Raw genomic sequence first — 13,903 nt, 5'->3', positions numbered from 1 at the left:
GGTATAGACAGGGTCAATCACAGTGCACTGCACCATGTGATAGTTGTGGCCAATCCCAATAGTACATAATGGCTTTGAATGGATGCCGATCATAAAAATTACTGTTTATAACAATGATTATCACTGTTATAAGCAATCACAGTATTAAAAAAAATCCTGATCACCTCTCCAAAGTAGAGGAGTATCACTATGTAACATTGCACTGCTCTGGTATGTAACAAAAAAAAAAAAAATGAAAATAAATCATTAAGAATAGCCTCCCTTCTCTCTCTCTCTTTCTGTTTTACTGTATATAAAATGCATTACTGTAGTTGTTTTCTCTTGAAGGTTGTCAAGCTTCATGCACTATTTATTTTAATTATGTTACCATCATTTTGTCCATTTACATCATATAATATTGGGCATATAGTATAGGACTAGATCACTTTACGTGTTTAATCCACATGTCCATTTTTCTCTCATCAGGTCAGCATAAGTATTTCCATGTAGTAACATTTACATATGATTTTCTATTTCTGGCAATTTGAATTTCTCTTATTTTTACTGTTTATATTTTTTTCATAGATTTATTTATTGGTTTTATATTATTAAATAATAAACATTATTTTTTAATGGGATATGATCTAATTATACAGTATATATAGCTGGTGTATTGCTTTTTTTTGGTCTTATGGTCGTTTTTGTCTTCTATTAGGATTTGTTTGGTTTCTAATATAGTTGCAACGATGCCGACCTTATTGAATTTAATGCTTATACTTACAGTATATCTTATATTTACCTACATTTGATAACTTATAAGTAAATAATTTGGCCATAGATAAAGGTGTGCTTATGTATATTAGAATTCAGATTAGTCCCCAGCAATTTATAAATTGCCTCTAGATTAAGTTGGATTGTTTGTCCTAGCCTGTATTTTCGATCTCTCGTAGATAGGTGGCCATGTAACAGACAATTTATTAGGGATACCGGAACCTTCTGGATCCTTCTTGTTCTTTCTGACTTACAATGCTTTATAACTCAAGCTGTTCCAACTACATTTGCTTCTATGAATAAGCTCCTATTGTGTGAAACACATTAGAGGGGGTTCCCCCATGGGTAGGAGACCAAGCTGAAGCCATTTTTTACTAACAGGAGCTCATTATATGCTGGGGCACTAAGGGGATGGGCGCCATTTTGTTTCAAACCTTGAGGTGTCTGCCGAACCAGTATTCAACCCAGTTTGCACCTGCAAACATTTTGGCCAGTCGGCTGGGATAACAGATTAGGGCCTTTGAGTAGTATCAATTTTATTTGGTTTGAAATCATAGTTATGTTACCAGTAGATAGTAGATGTAGATAGTGTCTGGCGATATAAAGCCTTCTTTTTTTCTACACATATGAGCTCTGTAAATGAATTCAAATGTTGCACCACAAAATCCTAAATGTTGTGACATCTAAATTTCTTATTAGGATGCCTATTGTTGAACAATGGTTGTGAAAATGGGAATACAAGTTAGAGTACGCCTTTACATTCTAATACTCTCTTACTAGGAATACTAGAATACTAGGAATATGAAGATTCCTAGTGTCTCTACATAACCGTATAAAAGGTGCTTCAACGACAAATCTCACCAAAAATAAGAACGTTTACGAGGCGATTTTCAGTATGTTACAGCTCACATAAGGAGAGCTGGCATACATAAGGAACAGATGGCCTAAAAGTAACTTTCTCATTGGGGAATTTTGGAGAGCTAGAAATATTGTCTCCAATTCAGTGACTCTTCTATGCCACAAATCCCAAGCTGGTTTTATGGTACCCAGGAACCTACTTTTCCGGTGAATTACACTGTTGCAATAATTTAACTTCACTTACATTTATGAAGTACCGCAAGAAGAAACAGAAGGTTAGGCTCTGTTTGCTACAGCTTACAAAAAGAAAATTGAAGCTGATACACAAGGGTTTTTTTCTACACAGTAGACTAGCCATGTATACATTAATAAAGAGGAAGGTTATTAAGAATATAATGGTTCTACCTTTAGATGGCCACAGACAACTCATCAGAAATGAGAGCGATGAGACATTTGACCATCTTTAAAGAAAACTCACTTACTTTTATTTTTTGTTGCTCCAGGTCCTAGGATACAAGATGCATTTTGCACTTTATCCTTCTTTCCATGTGCTGTACAGGCAGAGATTGCGTGGTAGACAGTGCGTTCCCCTCCCCCCACTGTGGTTTGCGCATGTGGAGATGAAGGAGACAAACATCTAATGGGGCTTGAATAATGGCACTTATCTCTGGCTCTGTACCCTTGTCCGAAAAACAATTGACATCACTGGAAATGTAGGGGGAGGGGGGCATATCAGACACTGCACAACCCAGATGCCGTCACAGCAGAGCTCTGACTGTGCTGCTCACACATATGGGGATGCATCCACAGCTGGTGTGTATGACTGACAACTGCTAATGATCTCAACATGCCCAACAGGCATGTTAAATACACAGAGGGTGATGACAACTAAGCAATGCCACTGCCCAAGAACTGACACACCTACAAATCAATATTTTAAGAGAGGAGTACTAACTTGCTGGAAGAGAGCAACTGAAAATGTGATTTTCTTTTTTTAACAGTAGAGGATCACTGGAGAGACTAAAGGATGGATTATATAAAAATATTTAGTTTATGCACCATCGTGAGAGTTCTTCTCTAAAGGAATTTTGACCAAGCGTAAGATTACCTTTTGACCTGGCTGATGTAGCAGAGAACGGATTACCTGGCTTCCTGTATCCATGGGTAAAGAGAAGGAAGAGTTTCCATCATAGAAATTCTCCAAAAAGCTAAGAATGCTTCTTGTAACAAACAATTCCAACAGTTAGAAGCCCTTCATGACCCATTCATTACCATATTAGGCTTGTGACTGGGGCAGAATTGGACCATCTACTGAAACTCTTAAGGTGCCTTTTACATGACAGTCAAGAAAAAATCTTACCTAGAACAGAAGACTACCTATCATTTCCAAGGCATTTTTGAAGATGGAAATATTTTGTAAAATTATTGTTTAGAGCCGGTAGATTCTAGTGGGCCATTGCCTACAGATGCAACTATTGCTAAACCTTTGGCGTACCTTGTGTATCTTGTCTTCTTCCCCTGCTATGGCTGAACTGACCAGCAAAATCACTGTTTAGCTACTAGAAGTGTTATACTAAACTAAACCTTTCTTTAAACCTCTCAAATATTGTATTAGTTTTTTTTTTGACAAGGTTAAGTAGGAACTTATGGGTTAAATCAATCATCTTCTGCTTTTTTTTTCATCATGGACCACATACATTACAAAATTAGCGACAGACATAACTATTACCACATCTGCATTTGTTTCCTTTACTTCCCGCATTTGGAAATATGAGGACATTTCTGGTTTATCATAGCCCAATATGGTTGCTACCCCCCCGGCTCCTAGAAACCAGCCAGTCAAGGTTGTAGCTAAACTTTTTTATGGCTCAATACAAAATATGAACAGGACCTGTAAAGTCATGTTGTCATATTATTATTATTAACTAATACACACAATCCGTTACTTGGTATAACAGATGTGAGAGGTCTTCTGAACTGATATTCATGACATGATGGTATTCCCAAAAAGCTAGGCATGCTTCATAGGGCTCAGAGCTCAGCCTGCGCGGTCCATTAACTGTCCTTTCTACCAATCTAGAAACTGCTACTGTCTGTTCATTAAAAAAAAGATCTTAGATTGCATAGCCAAACAAAAAAAAGAGTAAATTAATCACAATTTTAATAAATTATACCAGTTCCAGGGACACCTAACCACAGCCACATCCTAGGTAATTTGTCAAGAGAAAGAAAAAAAAATAGGGATAAGACATACCCCTATCAAAGGAGAGGACTTTATAGGAAGTGGTGTTGTTGCTGAGATGAGCACATACACATACTGTATATATCAAAAATAATAGAATTTTTGTAAGAACTTACTGTAAAATTCTTTTCTCTGAGTCCTCTGACAGACGCAGCCTCTTCCAAGTTTCATCACTATTGGGTAATGGTGCCCTCTGCAGGAGCAGGCTAGGTAGTGAAATTTCATTAAAAAGCTTTAACTAGACACACCTTTGGGGCTGTCCCTCTCAACATTACCCTCAGACACTTAGAGCTTACTAATCAGTTTCGTAGCAAGCAGTACAGGAAGACAAACAACCCCAAAATAGAGGGGCGGGGGCTGCGTCTGTCAGAGGACTCAGAGAAAATAATTTTACGGTAAGTTCTTACAAAAATTCTATTTTCTCTTACGTCCTCTGACAAATGCAGCCTCTTCCAAGTTTCATCACTATTGGGATGTCCCAAAGCAGTGCAGGTGTGAGGGGTGGGAAAAGACGCAACCAACAGAACGGTAACGTGCCAACAAGGCAACAAAAGCTCATCCAACAGGAGCTAACCCCAGAACAACAAATTCACCCCAAGAAGAGAAAACATGTCTCTTCAACAAACCGCAGCGCTCAAAACTTTGGGGCCAAAGTAGGCATCCGAGGATGCCATCACGTCAATCTTGTAGAATTTGGTAAAAGTGTGCACAGACGACCAGGTCGATGCTTTACACACCTGAGCCACAGAAGCCTGATGGCGAAAAGCCCAAGAGGCACTCAAGGCTCTAGTAGAATGTGCCCTCACAGGGAAAGGAGGCACCTGACCCTTGAGTGAATAGGCCTGAACAATAGTCTGTCTGATCCATTTTGAAATGGTTGCAGCGGACGCAGCCGAACCCTCATGAGGTCCCTCAGGAAGGACAAACAGGGAATCAGACTTCCCGAAAGAATGCCGTGGTCGACAGGTAAACTCTGATCGCCCGAACCACATCCAACGAGTGCAAGGCAAATTCCTTGGGATGCGTAGGCTTTGCACAAAGCGAAGGCAAAACAATATCTTCATTGAGGTGGGAGGCAGATACCACCTTAGGGAGAAAAGATGGGTTGGGTCGCAGAACAAACTTATCCCTATGAATGACCAGGTAAGGTGAATGGCAGGACAGAGCCGCCAATGCAGACACTCTGCGAGCAGAAGTGATAGCCACCAGGAAGGCAACATTCTGGGACAACACAGGCAGAGGTACTTCTCTGATGTTTTCAAAGGGAGGTCGTTGCAAAACGGACAAATCCATATTCAAATCCCACAGAGGCAAAGGAGCCCTCCGTGGAGGAGCCAGATGACGCACCCCTTGAATAAAGGTGCGAATCAGGGAATTAGTCGCCAAGGGACGCTGGAAGAAAATGGCCAAGGCCGACACCTGACCTTTAATCGTGTCCAACGCCAAGCGCTGTTCCACACCATTCTGCAAGAAGGCTAGGACCCTCGCCACCGAGAAGGAGCGAGGATGCAACCCTTGCGACTGACACCAGTCAATGTAGGCCTTCCAGGTACGATGATAAATCTTCCTGGAGGTAGCCTTCCAAGCTCTCAGGAAGGTAGGAATAACAGCATCAGAGAACCCTGTCTCTCAACATCTGTCCTTCAACCGCCAAGCCGTTAAAAGCCAGAGACTGTAAAGCAGGATGGAAGATCGGCCCTTGAGACAGCAGATCTTCTCTCAGAGGTAGCTGCCAGGGAGGCTCTACGACCATCTTGACGAGGTCTGCGTAGCAAGACCGACAAGGCCAGTCTGGGGCCACCAGAATCACATGTACCTGTTCCAGCGCCAACCTGCAGAGGAACATGGACAACAGTTGAATAGGGGGAAAGGCATAAATCAGCTCATACTGGTGCCAAAGTACCACCACCGTGTCCGTGGCATCTGCCAGAGGATCTCGAGCTCTAGCCACGAACCTTTCCACCTTCTTGATGAGACGAGACGCGAACAGATCCACGTCCGGAGTCCCTCACTGGGCGCACAGGAGCCGAAACACCTTCGGATGCAGGGAACATTCCCCCTGATCCAAGGCTGACGATTTAGATAGTCCGCCTGCCAGTTCTCCACTCCCGGAATGTGAACAGCAGAGATAGCTGGAACGTGAGCCTCGGTCCAAGACAGAATCTCGGCCACTTCCTTGGCCGCCCAGGCACTCCTGGTGCCCCCTTGGTGATTGATGTAAGCCACAGCCCGTGGTATTGTCGGTTTGAACCCGAACCGGGCGACCACGGGCAACCGAGTCGCCCAATGGAGCAGGCAAAGTTTTATCGCCCTGAGCTCCAGAACATTTATCGGTAAGGAGGATTCCTCCGACGACCACGTTCCCTGGGCACAAAGAGTGTCCAGTACTCCACCCTAGCCCGTCAGGCTGGCATCCATGGTGATCACTGTCCACAACAGGGAAAGAAAGGACTTGCCCTGGTTCAGAGTGGGTGACAGAAGCCACCATGAAAGCTCCGTCCTCATGAGACGGCTCAAACACACCATCCTGTCCAATGACAGGGGATTCCTGTTCCATTTGGCAAGAATCTCTGCCTGCACAGTCCTTGTGTGAAACTGGGCAAACGGGATCGCCTTGAAAGCAGAAACCATCAGTTCCAGTGACCTCATGCAGGTCCGCAGGGAGGAGAGATCGTTGTCCCTTAGGGACCTCATCTCGCCCTGCAAAGTCTGGAGTTTTTCTTCCAGGAGAAAAACCTTTGCTTGAGCGGAGTCCAGAACCATGCCCAGATACTTCAAACGTACTGACGGGGTCAGTGCCGACTTCTGGAAGTTGATGGTCCACCCGAACTCCTGGAGCGCCTGAACCGTGACCGTCAGATCGCCCGACAGAGTGGCACACGAGCTCACCCTCAACAAGAGATCATCCAGATAACCAAGGACAGCAATCCCCTTCTTGCGCAGCAAAGCCAGCACTGGGGCCAAAACCTTGGTGAAGACCCTGGGAGCCGAAGCTAGACCAAAGGGTAATGCCACAAATTGAAAGTGATCCTCTGCCACTGTGAAGCGGAGATGCCGCTGATGACCTACGTAAATAGGGATGTGCAGATACGCATCCTTTAAAATCGACGGAGGCCAGAAAATCCGCTTGACTTAAAGATGCCACCACCGACCGAAATGGATTCTATCGGGAACTTCTGCACCCGCACAAAGCGGTTCAGTGACTTGAGGTCCAGAATCGGACGAACCTTGCCCTCCTTCCTGGGCACTGTGAACAGGTTTGAATAAAACCCGCAAAATCTCTCCCGATGTGGAACCGGGACAATAACGCCATGAGAAAGAAGATCTTGCACTGCACCCTTGAGGGCCATCAGGTGGTCGGGAGACAGACGGAGATTTGATGAAAAGAACCTGTCTGCGGGGCGAGATCGAAATTCGATCTTGTACCCTGAACGAACCCATTTGTCCTGAATTAGGGACAACCAGGGCTCCTGAAAGTAACGCAGATGTCCCCCCACCCCTGTGACGGGTGAGGGCGTCCCGACTCAGCCACCAAGTTGCGCCTAAGCACCTTAATCCAATTTGTAACCGCCTGAGAGACCAGACCAGGAGTGAGCCCACCCCCAAGTACATGTGGCGGGAAAGTGACTTCACGCGCCTATCCATCGGGTCTTTAAACACCAGGGAGTCCTCCACGGAAACCACCATGGATTTATTCAACCAGGAAACAGTGAGGTCCACCTTAGGTGACACCGTCCAGCGGCTGGAAATAGGGTCCACAAAGGAGTAACGGCGTTAAAAACGCTTAGGCACCACCAGCACGTGCTTAACGCGACGCAACTGTTCGTTCGCGATATTGTGAAACTCCTCGGGGCAGGGGAAAACCTGACCCGACTTCTGGGCTTTGCAGGACCCGAAGGAAACCCGCTTACCTGACAGGGTGGGCTCATCATCAATGTGCAAAATCTCCCTAACGGAGCGAACAAGTGCTTCAACCAAAGCGCGTTCCCGTGCTGCAGTGGAGTAAGACTCCTCCTTCTCCCAGTGTGAGTGTGCGGACAGGGATTCCTCAGGGAGGGCAATGTCTGTGTCAACCATGTCAGGCTCTGAATCAGAAGACTGAGAGGGCATTGGACGTTTTTGAACATTACCTTGTGACATCATAAGTTCAACTTTGGATGCCAACGTTTCAATGGCTGCAGATAAAGAAGCTAGGGAAGGTGATCCGGGTTTCCCGGATGCACAAACAAGCTCTGGCGTGAAATTGTCACCCTGGGACTCAATCTTAGCAGAAGAATAAAAAATGGAACACTGGCCCTTTGAATTGGCGATTGCGGTCCGCACCGCGATCCTGCGCTGCTGCTGGAGTCCCCCTTTATAATGCTAGATAACTAAGCAAGCAATGTGTCTAAGGAATATTGTGCCAATATGGGGAAAACACAGGGAAAATGGCCGCTGCCCTTACAATGCAGCTGCCCACATCCAAGATGGCGCCGAAAATGGCGCCAAGAGCACATGTTAGCAAAAAAATGGCTGCTGCCCTTACACTGATGCAGCCAGGCATGCCCTCACCCTAAATGGCGGCCGAAAACGGCACCCACAGTCAGGAGCCCAGGAACTTTGGCCACCACGGGAATCCACTATAGGAAGCCCCCCAGGACAAGGTAAGAGCCTTACACCCCCCTCCCATGCAGTGGGCGCTGCTATGGTTGTTTTTAATAAACGTACTACAGTATGATTGTACCTTCTGGCTCTGGCTGAGCTGCTTCATCTCCCAGTTGGATACTTGTGTGGTGATTCAGTGGAGGTCTCTCTTCCATCTGATATCCAGGTCATGTACCTTTTTAAGCATTCCAGCTACTGTAATGGTAGCTATACCATCTGGTGAGTGTCCAACTTATCTGGTGATGGCGGTGACTCACGAGTGATATACATTACTGCACCTTGAAGTGATTATTTTCGCATAAACTACTGCACCTTGAAGTGATTATTATCCCATTTTAGATCTTCAATTCGGACACCTGATTGCTTGGACTTTTTATGAACATTTATTTGAACAAATCTAGTGCGCTACACTGTTTTTATTCTTGTATTACTTTATGTTGGTTGGGTACACCGCTTTAGTGTTAGCTGCCTAATTCTAACACACAGCGGAGACATTTTATTATTGTATTTAGTTCCCTAAAAATATCTATTCAGCTAATTTGCATACCAATACAATGTAACACCTAGGACATACATACAGTATCTCACAAAAGTGAGTACACCCCTCACATTTTTGTAAATATTTTATTATATCTTTTCATGTGACAACACTGAAGAAATTACACTTTGCTACAATGTAAAGTAGTGAGTGTACAGCTTATATAACAGTGTAAATCTGCTGTTCCCTTCAAAATAATTCAACACACAGCCATTAATGTCTAAAGCGCTGGCTTTAGTGGAAAGTGGAAAAGTGGAAATGTCAAAATTGGGCCCAAAGTGTCAATATTTTGTGTGGCCACGATATTTTTCCAGCACTGCCTTAACCCTTGTGTGCATAGAGTTCACCAGAGCTTCACAGGTTGCCACTGGAGTTTTTTCCACTCCTCCATGACGACATCACAAAGCTGGTGGATGTTAGAGACCTTTCACTCCTCCACCTTCCGTTTAAGGATGCCCCACAGATGCTCAATAGGGATTAGGTCTGGAGACATGCTTGGCCAGACCATCACCTTTACCCTCAGCTTCTTTAGCAAGGCAGTGGTCGTCTTGGAGGTGTGTTTGGGGGTCATTATCATGTTGGAATACTGCCCTGCAGCCCAGCCTCCGAAGGGAGGGGATCATGCTTTGCTTCAGTATGTCACAGTAAATGTTGTCATTCATGGTTCCCTCAATGTACTGTAGCTCTCCAGTGCCGGCAGCACTCATGCAGCCCTAGACCATGACACTCCCACCACCATGCTTGACTGTAGGCAAGACACACTTGTCTTTGTACTCCTCACCTGGTTGCAACCACACATGCTTGACACCATCTGAACCAAATAAGTTTATGTTGGCCTCATCAGACCACAGGACATGGTTCCAGTAATCCATGTCCTTAGTCTGCTTGTCTTCATCTTTAGAAGAGGCTTCCTTCTGGGACAACAGCCATGCAGACCAATTTGATGCAGTGTGTGGCGTATGGTCTGAGCATGGACAGGCTGACCCCCCACCCCTTCAACCTCTGCAGCAATGCTGGCAGCACTCATACGTCTATTTCCCAAAGACAACCTCTGGATATTACACTGAGCACGTGCACTTAACTTCTTTGGTCGACCATGGTGAGGCCTGTTCTGAGTGGAACCTGTCCTGGTAAACTGCTGTATGGTCTTGGCCACCGTGCTGCAGCTCAGTTTCTGGTTCTTGGCATTCTTCTTATAGCCTAGGCTATCTTTATCTAGAGCAGCAATTCTTTTTTTCAGATACTCAGAGAGTTCTTTGCCATGAGGTGCCATGTTGAACTTCCAGTGACCAGTATGAGAGAGTGAGAGTGATAACACCAAATTTACACACCTGCTCCCCATTCACACCTGATACCTTGTACCACTAATGAGTCACATGACGCCAGGGTGGAAAAATGGCTAATTGGGCCAAATTTCATTTTTTTCAATTTAAGGGGTGTACTCACTTTTGTTGCCAGTGGTTTAGACATTAACGGCTGTGTGCTGAGTTATTTTGAGGGGACAGCAAATTTACACTGTTATACAAGCTGTACACTCACTACTTTACATTGTAGCAAAGTGTAATTTCTTCAGTGTTGTCACATGAAAAGATATAATAAAATATTTACAAAAATGTGAGGGGTGTACTGACTTTTGTGAGATACTGTAGATACACTTGTGTGGGCACTGTCTGTGTCAGGGCTTTATAGGATATAACTGTTGCAGAATTTTATGAAATGTTATCTTAGCCTTTTCATTTACATTTTAGTTGTGCCCTTGTTTTGTTTCACTGAACCATTTCACTGAACAGTCATGCTATGACAGACTTTGCCCATGCATTTGAATGAAAGGAGTAAATTCCCCATAGATGGTGCTGGTATAGAGAGACTTCCAAACCCACTGCCATTCCTAAAATATGTTGTAATGGAACAATGGTCACAGGAAAGCTCTCCATATCAGTGGTGACAGGGATTACAATGTTCTATTCAGTCCTTTCTCCTTGCAGTTGTGCTGTGATCCTACATAGGCGGTTTGTTTTTTTCCCCGTACTTTTATTTATGGCTATTATGTGTAGCTTGGAGGTTAAATAGTAAGCTGTTTTTCTTGCAGCAATAAGGTAGCAGCATTTACCATGCATAAAGGTTGTATGTTCTCTGCATATGTGCATTCATTTTCTCCCACATTCATAAACATACCAAAAACAGTTGTGGTGTTTGGGTAATTATGCTCATGTGGTAATATAATTTTCCAGTGAGTTGTGCCAGTCCAAACTGTGTTTTAGGGTATGGCAGCCCACTTTTATTAACCACTTAAGCCCCGGAAGGTTTTACCCCCTTAATGAACACCCATTATATTGATGACCAATACCAATAATACAAACAAAGCAACCAATCAACAAACAACTCACAGCTCACAATCCACCTGCACTCCTCCTAAATAACCACATGCAAACCTCCCCCATATGCAACCCCACTCCACATACCCCAACATATGTCCCAACATATTCCCAATATAGTCCCCCCCCCTTTTTTATTGCTCCCTCACCCATACACCACCAGCAAACAAACCATACTATACCAACAGGCTAGACAGATTCAGCCATGCACCAAATTATCCAGCCAATACAACACGTGCATCGTTACATTATCCTCTGCTCAACCATCTGGAAGAATCCAGAAAGACCCAACTCCCCCCACCCCCAAGATCCAACACACGTACAATTAAAGGTTGTTTTTTAAAATCAAATAGTTTGCTGTATACCACTCTGTACCGTAAAGAGACTGCGGGAAACACAATACTACATTCTCCCAGCGCGCATCCTCGCCTTCTGGTGTGTAGCATCTCCTACAGCCAATATCTTAAGCTGCGGAGGAATTGTGACAGGGAGGAAGATTTCGAATGGGAAGCAAAAGTCCTACGTAATCACCACATTTAATCTTTGCACCCAAAATCTGGAGGAAAACTGATACTACTGAAGTGATCACAAGGTTTAGTGCCCATCAGGAAGGAGTTCGAGAAATGACTGACTCTCCACTCTGACCGACTTGGATCTGTGGAATACCACCTCCTGGCGGTTATGTACATATTTTGAAACTATATTATCATCCATCAGGAAATGCCAATTTGGAGTCAATATTTCTCAAACTTGTTCCTGATGGGCACTAAACCTTGCGATCACTTAAGTAGTATCCGTTTTACTCTGGGTTTGGGGTGCAAAGATTAAATGTTCTCTTTGATTAAGTTTAGTATTATGCTAGGCCTTCTTCCAACATCTTTTTGCTATATCCTCAGACCAAGAGGCAATTATCTAGGCCCTAGGGCTTTTGCTTCCCATGGGCACTGGTAGAATGCAGTATTGTGTTTCCTGCAGTTTCTTTACAGTACAGAGTTTTATACAGCTAACCATTTGATTTTAAAAAACAACCTTTATTTAGATATACAGTATGTTGGATCCCTGGAGGGGGGGGGGGAGCTGGGTCTTTCTGGATACTTCCAGATGGTTGAGCAGAGGTTATTGTATCAATGCACATGTTGTTTTGGCTGGATCTGTCTAGCCTGTTGGTATGCTTTGTGTGTTGGCGGGGTATCGGTGAGGGAGCAATAAAAAAAGGGGGGGGGGGGGAAGGGGAGACTGTATTGGGAATAAGTTGGGACATATTTCAGGGTATGTGGAGTGGGGTTGCTATATGGGGGAGGTTTGCATGCGGTTATTTGGGAGGGGTGCCGGTGGTTTGTGAGCTGTGAGTTGGTTGTTGATTGGTTGGTTGGTTTGTTTGTATGATTGGTGTAGGCCATCATTATTATGGTTATTATGGGTGTTCAGGTTGGTTGGAGATTGTCCTATGTGTGATATATATATATATATATATATATACCCTAGGTGTTATATAGGTATGCAAGTTAGCTGAATAGATATTTTTAGGGAATTAGCAGCCTAATAGTATTGTTATATACTTACTAAGCAAAGTATTTCTTTATCTTAGCTTTTCAATAATACTTTGGTCAGTCTGAATCTCACACATATGGTCCAGTGTCCATCAGACCTGACCCTGGACACCACCAGGGGCCAGTTGGTTACTAAGTGACTTGGGGTATACCATGTGCGTCTGGAGGTATTAACCGTGTACCATGGAAAGAACCCATGAGCACGGATACTCGCTTATGTACGAATAATAAATCTATATTTCCAGTGAATTGTTCTGATGTATAATATGTTTTTTACTTTTCACATTTTTAATAATATAGATACATATTAAAGTTCCCTGAAGAAGCAGAGAAAGTGTTCTGAGAAACGCGTTGGACCTTTATGTATTTATGAAAGTACTGTAAATGTGTAACAGCTGTAGCTATGATGCTATGAAGTTTCTTACATGCTTTTATGTCTAAATTGTAGACCGTTTTTTACCATGTTTATACAATAAAATAATTTCTTTTTGATATATATGTGTATATCTCAGCGACAGCACCACTTCCTATAAAGTCCTCTCCTTTGATAGGGGTAAGTCTTATCCCTTTCTTTTTTCTTTCTCTTGACAAAGAGTAAATAAATATCTTACTAGCAAAGGGGAAATACCGACAACCAAAAGTTTCTGAATATGTTACAAAATCACAAACAGCTGAAAGAGAAATGAAAACACAGCTAAACGTGTACGCATCTAAAGAGAGCTGATCTTTCTACTTCTCTAGAAAAGGGTAAACATTATATCAGTGATTACTGTACAAAGAACATATCTTACCTTTAAAAAAGAACGCTTCTCCTCGAATCTGTGCCACTGCATCAAAATGTGTGTTACATCTGTTAGGCTCATCCTTTCTTGGTCTAATAAATAGCAAAAAAAAATCAGATAACTAAAATATGTGAATGTCAATATTTTTCTGACAACCAAGGAAC

At 43.5% G+C, this 13,903-nt stretch overlaps 1 protein-coding gene across 2 annotated transcripts in view; it reads right to left on the bottom strand.

Moving 5' to 3' along the window:
* MMP17 (matrix metallopeptidase 17) overlaps positions 1-13,903 on the bottom strand; it is a 250,024-nt gene that overhangs the window by 29,624 nt on the left and 206,497 nt on the right. For both annotated transcript variants that reach the window (XM_082244217.1, XM_082244218.1), the window contains exon 7: positions 13,749-13,831. In XM_082244217.1, the coding sequence (XP_082100343.1) occupies positions 13,749-13,831 (83 nt within the window). The remainder of the gene's footprint in view (positions 1-13,748; positions 13,832-13,903) is intronic.

The sequence above is a fragment of the Pelophylax lessonae genome (assembly GCF_965119305.1).
Source record: "Pelophylax lessonae genome assembly, chromosome: 1".
NCBI classification, from domain to species: Eukaryota; Metazoa; Chordata; class Amphibia; order Anura; family Ranidae; genus Pelophylax; species Pelophylax lessonae.
This window is presented reverse-complemented; position numbering and strand designations above follow the sequence as displayed.